Genomic DNA, 20,816 nt, shown 5'->3' on the forward strand with positions numbered 1-20,816 from the left:
ATCACTTTTGCTGCCAGGAAAGCCTTTTTTCTTAAATTTCTGGGCCCTCTCCTCCTTCATACCGTGGATGATGTAATAAGTGCTCGGTATCTATGCGGTGTCCTGCTCTTGTGGAGTTAGATAAGAATGAAGATCCCAGAGCAGAGAGAGCATCTGCCATCTGTTTGAATAGATGGGTCTTAATGAATCTGTCAAAATCAACAAATGTACGCGACAGAGGAATTTGGCCCCAAACACCTCCTGATGCCGCTGTTGGCAACCAAAAGTCTCCCAAAGAGAGTCCTGCCTGTCGCCCAGATGCCTTAATGTATTCAGCCCAGCCTCGTTTTATTTCAGGTGTAATTTCAATTACCAGATTTAATACATGATTTGCAGTGATTGCCTCCTGATTTACCCACTTGAACAGCAAAAGGAATGCACTAAGGAAGGCTGAGCTGCCGTGCTTTGCTGGTGTCCTGAGTGCGCTGTTTCTCCTGTTACTCACCAGCAGCTCAGACCTTTTCCACCCACCAAGTTTTACTGTTTTCCATGTAGCAGCTGCATCCCCCTTAGTACACACCGCGCCGTGTCGCACTAATTCATTGGGCGCCTTGCAAGCTTGTCTCAGCTCTTGGTGGCTTTTGGAGTGTGTTGAAAGTCGCCGGGATACAGACGGGCTCCGTTGGGAAATGATAGTGGGACGAGATCAGCCGTGGGAACGGCTCACGGAGGTCTGGCTGGGCTGTGGTTGCCTGTAACTCCGTCGGAGGAGAGGTACGTGATCCTGTTTCACTCGATGTGCTTGCTGGACTACAAGAGGATCTCCTCATTGCCTGGGAAATCGAATTTCCCCATTGTTCAGCTGTAAAATAGCTGTACAAGGCCATGATTGGCAAAGGACTGGATCACCCAGGCTGCTTACATCACGTAGGCAGCTGCCACTGAAATGACACACTTGATTGAAGGCCAAAAGAACCATATACGTAACTGCCTGTGATTAAGCTCCATATGATGCTTCAGAGCAAGTAAAAAACCCCTCCTTCATCTCATCTTGTTTGTAACAAGACAACCGTTGCAGGGATATCATTTGGGTCATGTTGTGGCTTTTGGGGGATTTTTTTGTTTTGTTTTGGGGTTTGGGGTTTTTTTGCTTCTGGCTGTAAACTTCCATGACCTGCACCAATCTGCCGTTGCACCCTCACGCGATGCCCCATGAGAGCCTGGTGCTGTAGGTGTGCTGGTAGCTGCGAATACAAATTTTACCAGGTAAGAGCTCCCAATGCCATTTTTTAACAAGGAATATTCTGGCTGGCTTCTTTTGGGGAGGGTGAGGGTCTTTGCACGTGTCCTTTCCCCACCGGCATGCATGTGTGGCAGTGCGACCCTTTATTTCTGGGAAGGGTTTGATAGGGGAAGCTTCATCTTTTCGGTTTTCGGAGTCTTTGTGGATGCTTAACTGTTTCCTCAGAGTATGCACTGTACCTGTAGATAAATCCTCGCTGCACTGCACCTGTAGATAAATACTCTGCCCTGGCTCCAGTGAGGCAGTTTGCTTATCTCCGGGCAGAATCCCAATCGGGCGGTGAGGGATGGGGAAGGTGGTGGACCCGGTCAAAACCCTGCACCAGGTGAAATTTCCAGCTAGCATAAGGACCGCAGGGATCTCCCGTGGAGAGGGCTCCATCCCACAGCAGCTGGTTTCTGGTCCTGTACTCTTTGGTAGTGTGCAGACCTCATCTGGTTCTCACAACACCTTCCCTTAACTTTTTGGTGGGGCAGCATCAGGCCGGGGCACGATCTTGCAAACCGATGGATTTCATCAGTGAACAAAACCACTTTGCAAGCACCTCCTTGCTATTGAATCCCAGCGCAAAACTTGTCTTGCAAAGAGAAAAAAAACCCGAACACTTAAACACTATTAGTTTGCACAAATGCTAATTTAAACAAAATCTCGTTCCTTTCCTGTCTCGGCTGCATGGGGAAACAGGGTCGTACCTCCTCCCTCCGTACTCACACTCTCTCTGACTTCATTATCATGCGGTTTTTGTCCAGTCATAATGTGCTTGAGGATTATGCTGATGCAGCTTATTCCTACCGTATCATGATATGTGGGTACACATAAATATAGATAGATATATAAACAACATTTCTGTGGCCATTGTCCAGGCTTTCCTTCAACAGACTAAATCCCAGCCCAGTCTTGGTACGTTTAAATGGCTGGTCCCATGCATCTCACACAGCCTCCAGAAAACCTTCCCCTGTAAGTTACAATGCAATGCAAGTTCTCTCAGTTTATTTTTCTTTAAAATACCTAATTTCTAAGCAAAATCATTGCTTGACCAGTAGTGAGATGATAGTACTATGCATGTTCTATCTTCCAGAGTTATCGTAAACCGAACAAAATACCAATTGAGAAACTACTTGTATTAGAAATACCAGCAAACATCATTTTAGTCGATTTGTGCACATATAACTTTATTGATTCAGCATGAAATATGGCAGGCAATCTATTAGGAGATGTAAAATGAAACAGAGCCTTTTCAGAATATGTTGGGAATGTTCAATGGGTCTGAGAGCACTCATTTTAGCCAGGTGGCTTGCAAAGGTAAACTGAAATGATTTTTTATGAATCCTGTAAACAATACCAAGTCAGTTTTATTCAGTTTTATACAGTCCATAGCTAAAGATATATTAGTTAGCTCAGCTGTTAACTGGGGGAACTGATACATACGGAGAAGCTTTGCAAGGCTGGGTAGGCTTTAATTGTATTTTTAACCTGTGAATGTGGTTAGTGTTAAAAGTGTAAGCAAGAAACTAAAGTAAATTCTGGGTATTATGCAATAGTACTTGGGCTATCGTGAAAAGAGGGCAATAGAAACAAACTGTTTTATAGGTCTGCTTTTAATTAAATGCAGTCTACTTTGATAAAAGCACTAAAATGTGAAAATGTTTCTCAGAATAAAGACATTAAGCAGTGGTAATTAAAGCCACAGTGTGGATTTAGTCTGTTGAACCTGAAGTCCATGGGCAGGACATGGAAAATGTATAGAAATTCAGTGGGTGGTTCTAAAATTGCCTTCTCATTCCTTGAACTTAATATCTGCTTGTGGAGGCTTACTGGGCATAATTGTATATATATTTTTACAGCATGATAAAAGAAAACCTTAAGCATCTGCACTGCATGCTAACATTAGGTTGGTTCACAGCTGAAGCTTTCAGGCAGCATACACCTCCCTTTTTCTTACATTATCGAGCCATTTAACCCAGACAGAGGTTTCAGATCCATGCCGCTCGTTGCCTGTAGCCATACCCCGCTGTGTTGGCATCCCAGTGGCTTCAGTGGGTACCTCCCAGGGTGCAGGCATTGCAAAGTGGGGTGCTGAGGCATGGTGGTTGCCGTGTTTGTCTCTGAACCCCCAGCAGTGAACCAATGCCCAGCAGTGCTGGGGAGAGCTTTGTGGAGGTGCTGCTTTGGGGCTCTCTGAGCCACCCCTTTTCCGTACCCTCCTGTATTTCCATCATCATCACATGTGTTCATTGAAGTTCTTTTCCCCCTGGTATCTGCAGAAGGGTTTTGGATATTTATAAACGCAGCGAGGGTCAAAACCTGGTCACTTCACCTTTTAAACAGGGCATAAGCAGATTCGGGACTAGCCTGTGGTCACTTAGTGTCCTGGAGGATGCTTGCGTGGGATGACACAGGTGACAACGCAGTGGGCACGTGTGTGCAGAGGAGTGTCTGTGTGCAAATAGTTTCCTTGGGATCTTTTTATCCTTGATGCCGGCACGTTAAACAGTAACGCGAGTAAGCCCAAGAAGCTGGAAGCTTGTTCAGTTGAGGGAATGGCCACCACTGATGTCCTGCACAAATTCCAGTTTGGCTTAATTCCTTCCTAACCTAAATTCTCTCTGTGTTTGTACTCACCTCCTGCCGGGGGCCTGATCCTGCAAAGAGGTCAGTAGGGCAGAGCCTCACTGAAGTTAATGAGTTGCAGCAAGCTTGTGCCTGCGCTGGGATTGATCCACTTTAATGAGGTTTTTTTCATTCTCCTCTATTTGCAGGACCATAGCTGTTTGCATAGATACAATGATCATTTTGAAGGGTTACCCAATCCTGCAAAGCCTTAGGCAAACAGCTAAGCAAATAGCCCGTTGGCTTGGATAAGCACTGCTGATGTTTGCAACCTGTCCCAGTGAAGGTAACTGGAGTTTTGCTGTTGCCTCCCATGATTGCTGTGGTCCCCCGAAAGGGAAGCGTGCCCCATGGGCATGCGTTTGAAGACCCAGACATCTTTGTGCTGCTAATTGGCAAGCTTCTCAAAGGGTTTGAGGACATATCTAGAGGCTACCAAGGATGTCACAGTAATGTGTTCTTTGAGATATATTTATGTCTTCGTCCTTGATCTTAGAAACCCTCCTCTGATCCCTTTTAAAAAATGCAGTTTAGAGAAAAATGCCCTCTCTACATTATTTTTTTTCTGCATATTGTTGACCTTTGCCAGGGCAGTGATTTCCCCACGGAGAGCTGTTGGCACATCAACAATTATGCAAATGAGATTCCAAATAGTTGATTATCCCTGCCAGGTATTAAGGTTGGGAGCAGCCAGGAAAAACAAGAAAATGAAGTCTCCGTAACTGTTTTCAATTATTCAGTCTCACTGGTTCTCCTTATGTTTCAAGAAGAAACATGCAAACCTCTCTGGGTCTAGCTTGTTTACAGAGTGCTCATGGGTTTAAAATACAGCCAGCATCAGATTTCTGTTGTACATTTCCTTCAAATAAATACTGAAATAAAAATAAGGATGCTGTAATTTGTGCCACCCCAAGAGCTAAATACTGCGCTCCAGCAGGAAATAACCATTTTGGTTTCTTGGAACAGCTTTACTATAACCTTCCAAAGACCAGTAGCTCGCAAAGAAAGAAGTGCAGACTTTCTCAAGGCAGCTCAACTCTCTCTGATAGGATCTGGTTTCTTGTGAATTAAGGTCTTGGATGATGAGGTGCTCCAGCACGTGCTCAATCATACTGAGTCCAGGGAGTGCTTCAGCGCTTTGCAGCATCAGAGCTCCAGGGCTTACCCCTTGGAGGAGGTCTGTTCCTGCCAACTGCTGTGCACATACAGAGCTCATTGCAGGTTTGGGATCTACCTATATACTCTTCCCATAAGCAGCTAAATGGTGTAGTGGTTGGTGTTAAACAGCTACACTGGGTGGACGATGGACTGTTCAGGGGATGCCCTGGCCACCTTCCGTGGTAGAGTTACAAGTACTGCATGTCCAAAGGCAGGTGATACTTCTGGTTTTCTGCATGAAGTGGTGCCACAAGCACAACAGTCTCTGAACCCTTTCCTACCCATAGCCCATTCCTGGCTTAATAGTACTTAATAATAACCAGCCTGGTGGTTCTGGAAGCTTCTTGTTGGGGCAGGTTTTTATTTGGGTCACTTGACCCTCTCCCAGCAAGCAAACTGGGATCCTCTTTTTAAATCTGCATCCTCTTTTAAATCTGAGCCATGGTATGTGTACGAAGACACTTTCCCAAGGAAACTAATAGCCCTGAATGTTTGCAGTGAGGAAATGCTTGGAGTGTATCTTGGTTTGAATCTTACACTATGATCCACCTGAATTTATAAGAAAATTATTCCAGTGTTATGGTTACCCTTGCCTCTTTAATTACTTTCTGGCTTGTGTATATATGTTGATGGCTCCAGTCCTCATAGCTCCTAGGGAACTTTCTGTAGGAACCATCAGCTGTTGCTTTTAAAAAATAACCCTCATCAGATGTCCAAAAGCCTCCTTTAAAGAAGAGGCCTGGCATAAGTCGTATTTATTGGGAGTAATTAACTGTCCTGTTAAAAAACCTAAATGATTTGGCATTTCATTAATAATACATAATCAACCAACAGGCTATTTGTAGTGTGTTACTTTGTTAAATCTGCTGTAAAAATTGTCATTATTGATATATTTCATGTTTATAATTACTCATATGTGACGCACTCAGTCTGTTATGAATAATCCATTGTATATTGTTTTCTTAAATAGGATGCTTGCTCAGTGTGCTGGGGGTGCCAGGAATCGCTGCTAATAATGTCTTCATGTCTGATTTATGCCTGTGAAGTGAAGGCAACTGGACATGAGTAAATGAACAGAAGCGTGCTCAGAAAATTGTCCTCAAAACACTCTCAATAGGCAAACACTCAACAGTTGTGAGTGGAGGAGAAAATGGTTGAACGGAGCAGGGAAACGTTAGAAATACATTACGGGGGGCTAAAGATGCACAAGTGACATTTCCTCGCTGTTTTGACATTCACTTCAACTCAGCTAAAAGCTCTGTAATACTTTTTTTTCTTACTGCCAACAAAGACCTCATTACCCTATGCCATCAGTTAGTTCTGTGTTATCTTCTGGTGTTCTTCCACTCGGAAACAAAATGAGCTAAGTATTCCAGAAAAAGAGAAATCTGGTATTTTTGCATTTGAACAGCAAGGACTGTTGAGGGGGTTGGTGTAATGGTCTGAGCAGATGCGGATGATGGTACAAACCCTCTCTTGCACCACTGACCTGCGATGTGTGCTCAGCTAAACGTGCTCGGTGTTGACTTTGTACCCCTGTCTCCTGAGTGCTGGGGAAGCCGATTGCCTGGGGTGGGGGGGCAGGAGGAGCCCCTGCTGCATGCTGACAGGAGGTCCCTGGGGGTAGGCACAGGGTGGTGGTCATTGCTCCCCTCAGCAGTATTAACTGGGCAGATTTGGTAGGGAAAAGTGAAATGAAGGTGAGGTGGAATGTGCCTGGGACAGTGCCGAGGGAGCTGGCAGGTCTATCAGCTGCATGTGTTCCCATCTCGCCACCGATGCTGCTCAGCCCCTCGGGGAGTCTTCACAGACTCCTGTTTTTTAAGGCCCAGGAGGAGTGTCAGAGCATCTAATCTGGAAAGCAATATATCACAAGCCATTAGATTTCACCCCCTTAACTCCAATACCGAGCTCGGTAGCTTGCACTTGGGTAGAGCATGTCTTCCAGCAAGGCATCAGCTCTTGTCTGGGACACAGCAGTGTGTCACTCATTCTGGTAGTTTGTTCTGTGGTTATTCACCTTCGCTATTAAAAACTCTTGCTTAATTTCCAGTTTACATGTTTATAGCCTTCGGCTTCCCACCATGGAAGCCCTCTGCCTTGAGATTTTAGAGCTTTTTAGTAGCCTGCGTTCTTTTCCTCTCATAAACTCTTACTGAGTTCTCAAACAGTCTGTTCTTGGAAGCCCCTGGATGATGCATGCCATGGGTCCTGTTGTCTTGTGGAGGAGCTGGAACTATCAGAGGGAACAGGAGGCTGGTGCATGCACGCTGCAGCCTGCCCATGGATAAAAGCTCCATTTCCAAATGGATTTTTTCATGTTTCCAGGTGAATTATTAGAGGGGGGAAGACAGGAAGGTTTGGAGACTTTTGTTGTGTTGTTGGCTTTTCTTTTACTTCTTAATATCAGCTCAGAAGCTTTCAGAAGCATCTGTGGTTTATATGAAGATGGAAATTTTTTACTAACCCTGGCTAAACTCAATCCCTGCAGCCAGAGGCTGGGGCAGCAGTAGCAAAAAGTGGCTCAGTGGCAGAAAGTGGGAGAAAGCAGGCAAAAAGCTTGGGATTGCTGGCTGCAAAAGGTGAGGATGAGTTTGGGGGGTAAGAGGAGCTTGGGTGAATGGATGAAATGCTGGTGAGTCGGTTATGATTGTTCTTTAATTATGCAGGTTTAAACCTGTTTGGGAGGAGAGGCATCTTCATCCCCTTGGTGTGTGATGTGCTTGCCCTGGACATACAGAGCTATCAAGTGATTGCAGTCCTCTCCTGGCAGTTTAAGCTGAGGATCAGCCTAGGCCATAGTTAAAAAATAAGAAACAACTATGGTTTAAAACTGTCCCACTGTGTTCTCACATGTTCCACTTTCAGAAAGAAATGTGTATATTTTATACTTGACCTAGCATCCGCAGCTCTTCCTTTCTGCCATGCAGAATTCAAAGGCAGCCGTGAAGCATCAGTTGTTTAGGGATGTGATGTCTTTTAAAGTGACCTTCCTCTTCTTTTTAATTTCAAATTTTCTGGAGAAGGTGGGGAAAAAACAGCACAAAACCATCTGAAGCTCCTATCGCTTTGTAGTCCTCAAACCTGGAAGTCTGTTGCTCGTGAAGTGCCTCTGTGGCACTACATCCATTAAGCTTGTCACTCAGACCTTGTTTTCTGCATTTCAGAGGACTTTTTTCCCAGTTACATCCTTGAATGCTGAAAATGGTCTAAGGTTTGTAAAGTCCTTTTACCCATTGATCACCATGGGGAACTTTATTGCTAGTATCCCTAGCCAGTATCTACCAGCAAGGAGATCTCTATTTTCTTGGTCGTTGTCTGAAATAGGGGAATATTTTCTTAGGCTTATGCCAATAAATAATCACATACAGCACAAATACCATGTACGGTGTGATAAGGACAAGGGCACATGTGGGTATGGAGAGTCAGGTCTGAAAGTGGTCCCTGGGGTCCAGTGTTGGTCTGTATCTGTATCACCACCAGCAAATGCGTAGTGAATCTCACATGTGTGTGTGTGCACTGTGGATTAAGGTCTCACATTTGCAGTCCATACACACTTGTAAAAGGTATGAAATTAATCTGGATGGATTAATTTTCTGAAAATATTATGTGTGTAAATGCTGGGTCTAGCTTCTGATAAGCAGCCCTGCTCCCAGAAAGTGGGACCACTCCTGTTTTCCAGAAGTAAAAGAAAAACGCTTTCAGAGGAAGCTTTAGGGCTCACTTGCACTCACAGCCCAATGACTTTGCATTACAGTCTGAGGAAATTTGGCTTCCAAAAATGGTCCAGTGTGTTTACTGCTCTGTGCAGGCTGCAGCAGTGGACTGGGAGCAGGGAGGCTTTTGTCTTTCTCTTCCTGCGATGTATCTAGCCCAAATATGCCTTTCCATGTGTTCTGGGGGATTTGGCTTTATTGGTATCAATAGTCAGAAAATACAAAAGATTTTCCTCCCTGGGAGGACCTATTTTAGAGCTTTCTTTTAAGGGTCCCTATGCACCAGACTTATTTTTCCTAATCCCAAGGCGCCCTTCCAAGACCCACTTATATTGATTTTGTAGCTACAGAAAAAGCCATCTGCCTGATCATGCTTTCGTTCCTGTGTCTCTTTACGCACCTGAGTTGAGACTGATTAAACAAGACTTCTGCATTTTATTGCAGCAGCTTAAATCTTCACACCTCATTACAGAGCTCTCGATGTGCCCCCCTTCTCTGCATCCTCAGAGCTCCTCCCAACACCAAAATGAGACTGTTTGGGCCCTCCAGACTTTCCTTTGGTGGCTTGAGCTCATATTGCATTTGAGGTGCCAAGTTTTTGCTCAAAAAAACCCACCTTTAAAGCTATTGTTAGCAACAGTGAATGCAGGTGATAAGGACAAAGTGACTTAGTGCTTTTCCTAACAGAAGGATTTTGCCAAAGCCACGTGTCTGCAACAAAACGCTTGACTTGTCTTCCATTAATTGTACTGGCTACAAACACAGACATGAGGATTTAGTCCAGCTCAGTCACTCCCATGCCAGAGAGCATGGGCTAACCATGACCCTCAGCTGTTGCTGCCTCCTTGGGAGAGAGGGAAAGGACTAGTGCAGGGGCAGCAATGAAAGGAAAATGTACCAGAATAGCAAAGACAACTCTTTGGAAAGTTGGTTGTGACCCCTGACTGATGTGTCGTGCCCAGAGCATGGAGGATCAAATAGCCCAGGAATTTCCCAGGTGATACTCAGGAGTCTATTTGCTCTGCTCTTTCCTTTGGATCCAGCTAGATTTTACACAGCCTACCAGAAAAGATAATGGCAATCATTCAGCTCTGGGGAAAACGAGATAATTTCTTCAGAAGTCACTGCTCTTATTTGTCGTAGATGTTATAACGTTGCTCTGCCCAGGGAGAAGCATCTTTAACACCGTTACTTCATTTGATGAATTTTTAAAGGGTTTTAGAGTGAGCTGGGGGACTTTACAGCTACTGTTCCAGCTTCCCTACCATCTGGTTTCTTCATGGATTTTCTGTGTATTCCTGTATGATTTTTAGCCCGGTTTCCTAAGAAAATGAAGCTTACACTGTTGTACTGCACGTGGATGCTTGTCCACCCATGTATGTGTGTTTTCCCATACTATCAGCTTGAACCCTCTGGTCAACCTCAGCCAGAATTGTTGGAGGGATGGAGATCTCAATTTTACCATCTTCCCATGTTTCCCCACCAACATCGTTTCTGCCTGGCCTGTTTGATGCCTGTGGGGCCGTAGCTGTGGGGCCGATCAGCATCCAAGATGGGGACCTGTTAGCCCAGGTCACATACAACCTGCTGGGCAGCAGCCAGGATCCACCAAATTACAACTGAGTAGAGATGGCAAATACACAATACTGTCCAGGCATACACCCAGGCAGTGCAAATGATGTTGTGTGCTACGTGCGTGAGGCTGTAAAATCAGGATCAACTACTGGGCATCAATTTGTGCTGCACATAGGAGAGAGGTTAGCAAGAAATCTTTTCCAAATTGGTAACTACCAAGGGAGATCCAAGATCAATACAAATTGATCCCGATTCCATCTCATTGACTGATACTTAAGCTAAACCTTCCAGTTTAACAGTCGTGTGGATTTTCAATTGGGTCTGAAAGCCTTTTTAAAAAACATATCACAAGAGCTGGTAAAGAATGCAAACTGGAGCGAGTGTAGACATGTGAGCATCGTGTAACTGCCTTTTTTTTCCTGACGGCAAATTGCTTATGAACATCTTATAAATTTCACAAATGTGGTTGTGCTGAAAGGAAGGAGTGAGGCTGGCAGTGCTGCTGCTGGGCGTTACGGGGGATGTAACCTGCTGGTGAGCTTGGCGCAGAGACTGAAACCTTGGCAAGGTACCATGATAACATTTCCATACACATGTTTATGGGTTCTTTGAGGGCTTTTTGGTTAAATGTCAATGTTTTCATGATATTACTCAAGGAGATTTCATTGCTCCAAAATCCCACTATGCCTTTGAAAACTGTTTTTAGTTTGCAAGTTGCTCAGTGGAAAATGTGTCTGTCTCATCTGCTCAGAGATGGAGAGCAAAGCTCACTGCTTAACTGCCTGCTCGGAGGCTTGTTGTACAGCTCTGTAAAATGGGGCAGGAGCTGGGGCATGTTCCCCATTCCCATCCAGAGGAGGTGAGTGCACCTTGCTGCAAATTTTAGCACGTTGAAGAGATAGAAAGCTGTCGGCATCCTGCACTGCAGCACCAGCATCTGCTGCTGACTGAGCACCCGGGAAGGGCGTCACCATGGTGTGGGATGGATCCCATTAGCACTGGTTCACTTATGGTTCAAGTTTACCTAGGGTCTCAGCTGGCACTGGAAGGAGCAGCCATAGGCAAGCTTAAGGTTACCATGTTTCTAACACAGACATTTTGGCTAAATTCAAAATGAGCCTGGACTGATCCAACTGTGCTAGGACAGACCTCTTGCTCCCGGACAGGCATCAGGCATCTACATATTTCCATTAAGCTTTTTACGTGTTTTAACATAGGCTGCTTTGCAAAACATGGTGCTTTGCTTTATGAACTCTCCCACAAGCCACACCTTGCAATGCCCCTTTTTGCTGTTTTCTCCCCTCTGTGCAGGCTCGGTTTTGACAGCAGGCTCCTGTCTGCAGGATGCCGCATGCTCCTGAAGCATGGCTGCACATCCTTGTTTGGACATCTGGCACTGGAGCTGCTGCTGGTCTGGTTTTGAGCATCTCTTGTTGAAACTGGAGGCAGGCTGAGAGCTGCTGAATTCCAGAAGCTTTGCTGCGTTTCCATTGAATAATATTGCAATTTTAAAAAAAATAATATACCTAGGTGGTAGAATTTAATCCAGGATTTATCACTGTAGGATATCATGGGTCTCCCCCCAGTACTAAAATGCATTACAGGATTCAAGGTGGGAGCTGAGTTTAAGCACTTTAGCCCTCGGGGGAGATGCGTTCTTGGGGTTGTTTTTTAATGGTTGTAGAAGCAAAGGCACAGAAAGTGATTTCAGAGATGCTTTAGTGCACCTAAATCTATGGCTTGCAGCTACTCCAACCGTGGGGGAGCTCAGGGAGCGCAAGGGACTGAGCTCTCTTCGCCCAGGGGCCAGGGCAGGTGGGTGCTGGCATCAGTCCCCAGCCCCATGGGCTCATCACACTCTGCATTTGCAGTGCAAGCTCACCCCACAGCTCTGCCTGGGCCATCGCAGGTGTTAGATTTAAATCTCTTTAATTTGATAGGGTTTTGAAAATCAGTGTAATTGCTTTTACATTGGGTGTGTGATTATTGAGAGAAAACATGGATTGATTGCTGCCTGAATACTTTGTGACGGGACTGGAAGCTAATGAAGCGGTGCCTCTCCAGCCCTGCTTGTTGGGACCTAGAGCGCTACCAAAGCTGGCCTCGCCTATGTGTCTCCCTGTGGGTAGGTAAATTCCTGTCTTAGTGCAGAGCAATATGTCAGTGAGCAATATATCAGAATGAAATACATTAATTGGCAAGTGCTGGGAAATTACAGATATGCTTAATGAAAAGGAAAACCTTGTTTACGGTTTCTAATGTGCTGCTGAAGAAACTGGCTCCCAAATAAAAATACTTAAAATTACGATTAGGATTTATTTACATAATTACTGCAAGAGAAATTCTAGGTACATGCTAAGCAGTGCAAGAGAAACCTCATGGCTTTTATTCTTCACTTTCCTGTGTCTCGAGGTTAGTTTGCTCTTGGTGAGTCTATTAAAGCTTTTGCTAACTCCGTGAGGCAAGAAGGCATTTGTTACAAAATTAATGCATATGTATGTATATATATTTGTTTTATTGACTGTGGTAAGAACATATGGCTGAGTAAGAGCCAGATCATCCTTGTAATTGTAGTGTTGGCTGGAGAATGATTCAGTAGGTGGCACTTAGCTCTTTATGGCAAAGTAAGCTGATGTCCCGGCGTGGTAGTGGTGAGAATGCCCTTGGACTTCCTTTCCAAGGAGCTGTGCCCCCACTGGTGTGAATGAGATCTGCCAAAGTTGCCATAGAAATTTATATTAATGGTCCGTTCCAAACCGTACTGCCCAGCATGTCCTGGCCACCTTCCAGCCCCTGCAGGGACCCTGGGCCAGATCCTCAGCTGACGTCTGGGTGGCTCTGTTGACTCTGCTGATTTATATCTACTGGAAATGTACAGTATAAAATGCAACAGGCCCATGATGGGGCTGTGCTGATTGAAACCAGCCAAGGGTATGACAAATCTTCTTCTTAATATTTCAATTGACTTTGGCAAACTTGCCTCTTTCTTGTGTATCCTAAATCAATGTGTAAGTGCTGCTGACAGTAATTTCCACTTTTGTCTGGGCAGATGGCTGCCCTTCACTAGGCTGCGGTGTTTATACCTGCTAAGTTTGCAAACACTTTTCTGCTACAGCCTCCCATCGAGCAGTACTTTTCCTTAGCTGTCATATTTGTGAGATGAAAATGTTCTTTGCTGGGTCTTGCTCGAATGTGAATTTTCTTCTTTCAGCACGGGCCACTGGAGTCTGGAGCGGAGGCACTGGTGTGACATGTGTCTCGCTCAGCATGGATGCTCTCGGCAGGGGAGGTTGAACCATCTTAGGGGTCTAGATGTTCCAGAGGGGGGTCTGCTGCTTTTTAGTTTGTTTGTTTAGCTCCTGTCTTAGACACTAAATAAAATCCACAATTTATCAGTCATGCACCCAACTTCAGTGCGTGTTCCCTGGTGTAAGATGCTACTCTTTCAAGGCAGGCTATTGTACTATTCAAATAAACCAAAGACAGATAATTAAAATAAGCCTTTCTATTCCATTTTCTTTTGTGCCCAGGGAGAAGATGCCATTCCACCATGTAACAGCTGGCTTGTTGTACAAAGGCAACTACCTGAACCGCTCACTCTCCGCTGGCAGTGACAGTGAACAGCTAGCGAATATCTCTGTGGAGGAACTGGATGGTGAGCTACATCCTTGCAGTTTTCCAAGGGGAGCTGGGAATGGGGAAAGGCTCGTTTTCACCTTCTCTGTAGCATTGTCATGCAATAACTGAAGGTATTGTTCCCGTGAAGCAAGGGGCAAAAGGCAGGTCAGAAGTGAGATGGCTCAGCAGATCAGGGGCAAAGAAAAGGTCCCCGACCAAAGTTATGTTGAGAGCTCTAGACTGATTTTAGCCTCAGATTTTGTCCTTCTGCCTAGAAATAAGGCAGCTTTTTGAAAGAGTAAGGCTGCTTTTTATGGGCAAAACTTTACAAGAGAAAAAGTTAGGCTAATATCTTTTTATAAAGATGTCTTTAGCCTTTCCCGGGAACCTGCAGAGCTGAATCTGTCTTCCTAGCAAGTCCTCTCATTTGCTTTGTGGCCTTTCAAAAGTGAGATTTCTCTCTGTGTCTCAATATAACAAGATGCACAGAGGTGGCTTGTGGCTTAAGAAGCTGGAAAGAGCTTTAAAATTCCCTTTTCCAGGTCAGTGATTGGGAGCACAGACCAGCCTCAGGCTGGCAAAGGCTATCAGAAAGGTTGTCCACATCTGCTGCTTGTAGGATCCCATAATTTCTTCCCTAGAAACTGGTTGCTGCTAATCCCTTCTGCCCCGCAGACAGGATGTGAGGCCAGGTAGACTCCCAGTCTGGTTTGTGGTGGGAAGCTATCCTCCATAGGCAATTTGTGGCTCACCAGGGTAATTTCTAAGCAAATTTAATATTGTTGACAGCTGGTCTTTGAGGGCTGTGCAACAAATTGAAGCTCTTGGTTGGCTTCCCAATGGACATTTGGTACAAGCCATGTTCATAATCGGTGGTCTCAACGGAGAACTTGATGAGGAAATGAGCAAGGGAATGGTGCAAGGTGGAAACGGTCCTTCCACAACAGGTTGGAGGCATTTTGGCAAAACAGAAGGCCAACATTTCTGTCCACCTTCCCCCTTTTCGTCTGTGCTTTGGTAAATCAGACCTTAGTTTTCAAGCCTTTTCAACTCAGAGCCTTTGGATTTGGTTTTGCAAGCTTTGCATTAACTTAAGTATAAACAGTGTTTTCTGAGTGTTTGTAACTACTTCTCTTCTTCCCAGTGAGTATGTGCTGAATGCAGTTCAGGTGAGAGAGGCAACGTGAGAAACTGCTTTCAGTGCAGCTTAGCTAAGACCCCAGGAACACAAGGACTGCAGAGGCATCTTCTGGGCTCTTCTCCTGGGTTACAGGAGCTTTCTTGAAGATTTGAGTTGGTGAGAAGAACTGAACTGGCTTAGCTTCTGTGCATCATATAGGTGACAAATTATGTCACAAGGTAAAGCGTAGCTGTTGTCCCTATTCAGGATGACAGGGGTTGGCTGAGCAGACAGGGATGTTGGATGAGGTCTTGCAGTTTATTTCAAATGCAGAGAACAAGGGGTTTTCTGCTATGCCTACCCTGATTAGAGCACATCTACTGTAATTGCCTTTGAGATTTACAGACAACTGTCAAAAGCTGATTCAAGTGGCATCAGGGCTGCAACCCACTGTCAGGGCTATCCCGTTGCACAAGGGGAACTAGTCCTTGATTTGTTCCCCTGCTGTTTGCATGGAAATGGTCTGTGGCTGGAGGTGGGAAGGAAGCCCAGTCTCATTTCCTTCCTTCCCATGTCTCCCTGCTGTCAGCCCGAGCCACATTGGACAGTCTGCAAGCTTCACAAGCCCTCTCGGCATCGCTTTCCCACCAGTGGCTCCGGGGTGGGAGCAGCGGCTGCAGGAGGCAGCGGAGCACAGCCCCACAGCCAAACCCACCTTCCCCAAGGAGAAACTAGCACTCAAGAGGCTGTGGATCATCTCCGTTAATTAACGGCAAATGAAGTGAATTAGGTGTAGAGGAGCAGTCTTTTGAGAAGGCAGCAGCCGAGTCGCTGATAATGCGAGTGCTACATCCATTTAATGTGGTTGGTGCCCCATTATAACTGTGCTATTGAACTGGAGAGCAGCAGAGTTCATTCATCTCTGTTCACAAAGAGTATCCCCCTCATTCTTCAGGAGAATGGTTAGAGCTCTTTAACTAATCATCCATTTATTCTCTGGCTGTTAAGCACAGGCTTCTTGTTAGAATTTAGTTATATTTTTTTCTGACAGCCTTTTGCTTTACAAACAGCTATTTTCAAGGGCTTTGTGTCTTTGCCATGAAGATATGCCCCAGTTCTTAGCCTAGCAGAGAAGAGCTCAACCTCAGGCCATTTTTTTCCACCTGCAAACACAGAAGTGGTACCGAATTGATTTGTGTCCGCTAAAGCCAGAGCAGCATAAGAAGCTGGAGCTACTTTTCTGTATGCCAGCTACCAGAGTACAGCCTAGCCACTGGAAATTATATGTGATATTAGGTCAGCAGTCAGTATCTTACTGTGTTTTGTCACTAATATGAGATCAGTGTCCGGGTGTGTTGGTAATTGGTGAAGGTACTGCTGTTCACTGCCCAAACTCAAACCAGAAATAGTCTTTCTGCCTTTAAGCATAAACTATCTCAGGGTGAGTAACAAAATGTTCTTCCTTGAGAAGTTAATGTCAGTGTATGGGAGCTTTGTGGATATATCAAGCTGTGATAGCTCAATGCCAATAACATATTTGCATTTAATCTCACAGGCTGGGAAAGAGATGCCAAATTCTCCTTGGTTTCTTTTTCAATGAGATTTTGGTCCCGAGGGAGTTCCAGCCTATTGAGAAATTCCAGTCACACATATTAAATTATTAAAGGTTTGAAGCTAGAGAAGTCAGTGGGAATTTTCTATAATGCTCCTCTGCGCTCAAGGCTCCAACAAGTGCCTGATCTGTCAGGTTTTTCCCCGCAGATTTTTTTCCTTCTTTTTTTGCGTCTAGCATTGCATGTGTCAACGCCATTCACTTTGGGAAGGATTTCTGCAAGTGTGGGCTCTGGGATGCTGCAGGGCGAAGGCGCTGCGCAGCACGGCTGGAACGCAGCGTATCTCCCCTGCACATGCCCGCAGTGAATACTGACGAATACTCCGTGTTTGCAGCCTGCAGGTGGTGGATGAAGGATAATACAGGGATCAGGAAATGAAAAATATTTCTGACTTCAAGTAACGTAACGGGGAAGGAGTCCAGGTTTTCGGATGAACGTGCGCCGTTCAGAGTGGCGTGCTTAGGGTGCTGCTCTGCCTCTTCTCTGACCGGTTATTTTTCTCCTATGAAAACTTTTCCCACTTGCATCAGCCATCTGTCGACTTTAACCCCGCTCTGTTTTTTTCCATCCTGCTTTAAATACTATGCTGGCAGCAAGGAAAGAGGCTGGAGAGATAGCAGGTCACTCTGCTGATGGCTTGTCTGTTCCTAGCAGCGGTGTTTGCTATTTGCGGTTCTGTAGTAGCGTGAGGGTTTTTAGAAGCTGTCACCGTCACAAAGGGAATTAACTTGCAGAAAGCTATATTAGGCGATACTTAACTTTATAACATCAACTAAATGACGAAGTTGAAAGTGGCAGGCCATCCATAACCTGTCTCTTAGGGACTGTGAAGTACAGTGGGGTCTCGGATGGATGTTATTGCCATGTGCCTAGCGGTTTCTATGCATGAGATTATAAATTAAGGCTGAGAGGAACTGTTTTACATATAGATTTTCTGGCTATTGTAGGTTGACATCAAATTGTGGCACAGTTTGTGCATAGTCTGTGGTTTCCACATGCCTTTTAAAACCAGCTTCTGTCTTCACATTATGAACTGCTAGGAGTATTTTTAATAAAAAATGGTGGATGGAAATCATCATGTCAAGCTTGAGTCATCCACCTCCATAGGCACTATCTAAAGGATATTGTCAGGAGGTAAAAACATTTCCATAGTAGGAATCTGACAAATATCACCTGAAGGGAGGCACATGCATTATAAGTAGGCTTTGCAAAAAGTGTCTGTGAAATGCGTGCTAGTCAGTGCCTTGCAGAGAAAACCCAAATGTGAACCACAGCAGCAGCTATTTGTCCAGAAAGACATGATGATAAATCCCTACCTGACCCAGATTACTTTGAAATCAGCAGTGCCTGTGCAGGAAGAAATGTTGCTGCATGGCAGCAGGACAGCTACTGGCATCTGGTGCCTTAGGCCACGTAGCCCCTGCCCCAGGTGGGGTCTGTCATATCTACAAGGCTTTTTCTAGGCTGGGAGATTTTGTTGTTGTTGTTGTGGTTGTAGACATCAACCTGGCCGGCTTGGTGCAGTCCTTAAGGTTGAGATCCAGAGTGGAAACGTCAGTGCATGGTTTTGCCTGCCTAAACTGGAGATGTCAGCAGAGCAACACATTAAATTGGGGCAAAGCTGCTGGCTGCAGGAGCTTGGGGTGCAGTAGACTTCAAGGCAGGAAACTGGGGCCTTCCCACACCAGGCGACTTTTCTATTGTAGATCATACACCATGTTGCAGGACATGCTTTACCTGGTTTCTGCTTCTTCCCAGCAAACTCCCTTCTGTCACCTGCAGAAGCTCGTAACTGGGTCACTCTTTCTTGGGCTCCTGCGTAAAAGTCAACCATGAGCAACTTCAGTGTATACTGAGAAATAGCTCTTGAAATAATTAAAAGGGCATGGTTAAATGATGCCCCATATGGATTTTAAATTAACAGTTGTCTCCCGTATGCCAAGAATGCAGGCAATGCCAAGTGGCTGAAGGTGTGTTGGGGCTGCAGCCGGTTCTGGAGTCCCAGCAGCATGGCGAGATGGTCAGTCGTGGGGCTGGTGGCACGCTGGGTCCCTGCTGGGGGACACTCCAGGTAAAATAGTCCCACATCGCAAACACGGCCATGCTATCGTAGCCCTGCCTGTGAAAATAAGGCCAAAATCAGGGGTGTTTACCCTCTTATGCGTGTCTGATATGATGGTTCTTGGATCTTCTAAGTCCTGGGAAAGGAGGGACCGTGATGCTGCAGAGCACTGTCACTGTGCAGTCTCGTTTGGGGGTTGTTTAGCAGAAACCCTGTGAGCCATGAGAATTGGGGCTGATGCAGATCCTAGTTCACCGTTGTGTTATCAGAAAGTCTTGATAAACAGTCCCTTGCTTGCTGGAGAGTCAGGGCTGCTGTGTGACTCCTCGTATCTCTCTCCAGGTGTTGATTTTTTTCCGTGTCTGCTTGTTTGCTAGCAGAGATTTTTATCCTGCTGATGGGTGCAGAAGGTAAGGGGGCAGGCAGATTCCTTCCAGCCTCAACAGCCAGCTGGCTGCGCCATGTCGGTGGCTGAGACTGATTATCTTTGGTGTCCCAGGTGAGATCAAACTGTGTTTTGGAGAAGCAATGTGCTCGAGGAGGGAAACCCAGGGGGGAGAGGCATTAGTCACTTGACTGACTCATGTAACAGCAACAGGCTGAGTCTGCTCCAACTCAGCTCTTTGTCCATGGGAAGAAAAAAACACTCAGAAAAGTGGAAAGAGAAACAAAGAAGAGTGAGCATCCTGCTGGGAGGAAGGAGTTGCAAGGATATTCTCCTGGGATAGAAGACATAGCAAGGGGGAGCGTGCGCTGGGGTATGGCCACACTGGGATGCTCTGCATGTGAATTTGTGCATGGGTCCCCAAGTCCGTGCTTCAGTGTAAGCACTGTGAGCAGCCTGTTAATTAACTGGATGAAACTGTGTAAAGCTCATTTTCTCTTTTGCAGAGTTCTTTTTAAAGAGAGGTTTATCCACAGTGTCTCCACTGTGAGTGATCATGGCTGGAAATTGAATAATTTATGTCTTGTATTGGGCTTTAATAGTGTTTCGTGTCTCTGAATATAAAACTGCGGCATCACTATGCAGATTCTTCTGTGGACAGAAGCATCTGTATCTCTCACTTCTGCTGAGCTCCTTCAGCTCATTTTCCAGTTACGTATTTTAATTACAGTGTGGGTTTCCTTGGGACTTGGTATTTTCAGATATGAAGCAGCCTCCATTTAAAAATTGTAAAAACTGGCACAGTATTAATATTCTGCAGAGTATTATTTTATTGCAAGGTGCACATTTGCTCCAGACAGTGCATGTCTAGTGGAGGAGTGGAGCTGCTGATGGAGAAATCGTGGCTACCTGTCCCAGGCTGTGTGCCAGCTTAGCTCCAATGAGGTTCAAGGGAATTCACCGAGGGAGAGATTTATAGTTATAATTCACTGTGATCTGCCCCAGCCTCATTAGTGGCCTCCAGATGTCAGCATTGACTGGAGCAGCCGGCAGATGCGAGGCCCCTGCCCCACTGCAGTGCATCTGGAAGGGCTCAGTTCCCCTGTGCTGGCTTCGGGAAGCTTTCCCCCACCTTGCACAGAGCGGCAGTGAGGTCCTGTGTGCTGCAGACAAACAAACATCTGTCCATCCAGCCCCAGCATCACCGACCTTTCACTCTTGGTCTCCAGGAAAGCTTTTTTTCACTGAAATTAGTAGCACTTCCCACCACAAACAAGCAATGATAATGTTTGGACACCCGAAGTGGCTGAGCACAAGGGAGGTCTGGCTCCTCTGGGTTTCACCAGAGAGGAAGACCATGTCTTGAGGGTTTTAGCTTCTGCATTGCCTTAGGGACCATTGGGGCTTGAAGATCAGCACTGGGTTTTCTCCAGCACTAGAGATCCTCAGTAGGAAGGTGGCAGAAAGCTATGGATTGGGGGAAAAACTCCAGAACAGCAAGTATTTCCACCCTCCAACACTTTCCAGCCCAAGCCCTACACAAGGCGCCGGTACTTTGGCAGGTTGATTACCTGGGGGTACAAATGCTTTTTTGGGTGCAACCTTGGGAAGGGCTTACAGAGGCTCTGTTCCCCCTGTTCCACACCCCGCCTCTGCCAAGGGGGGACATGTCACCTG

The 20,816-nt window shown here is 45.6% G+C and overlaps 1 protein-coding gene across 4 annotated transcripts in view; it reads left to right on the forward strand.

Moving 5' to 3' along the window:
- Window positions 1–20,816, forward strand: part of CALN1 (calneuron 1) — a 154,093-nt gene that overhangs the window by 25,869 nt on the left and 107,408 nt on the right. For 3 of the 4 annotated variants that reach the window (XM_030028878.2, XM_030028877.2, XM_030028880.2), the window contains one exon: window positions 13,872–13,996. In XM_030028878.2, the coding sequence (XP_029884738.1) occupies window positions 13,872–13,996 (125 nt within the window). Of the gene's footprint in view, window positions 1,246–13,871; window positions 13,997–20,816 lie in introns of all 4 variants that reach the window. The other variant, XM_030028879.2, reaches the window with a different exon arrangement.

This window comes from Aquila chrysaetos, chromosome 10 (assembly GCF_900496995.4).
Source record: "Aquila chrysaetos chrysaetos chromosome 10, bAquChr1.4, whole genome shotgun sequence".
Taxonomy (NCBI): Eukaryota; Metazoa; Chordata; class Aves; order Accipitriformes; family Accipitridae; genus Aquila; species Aquila chrysaetos.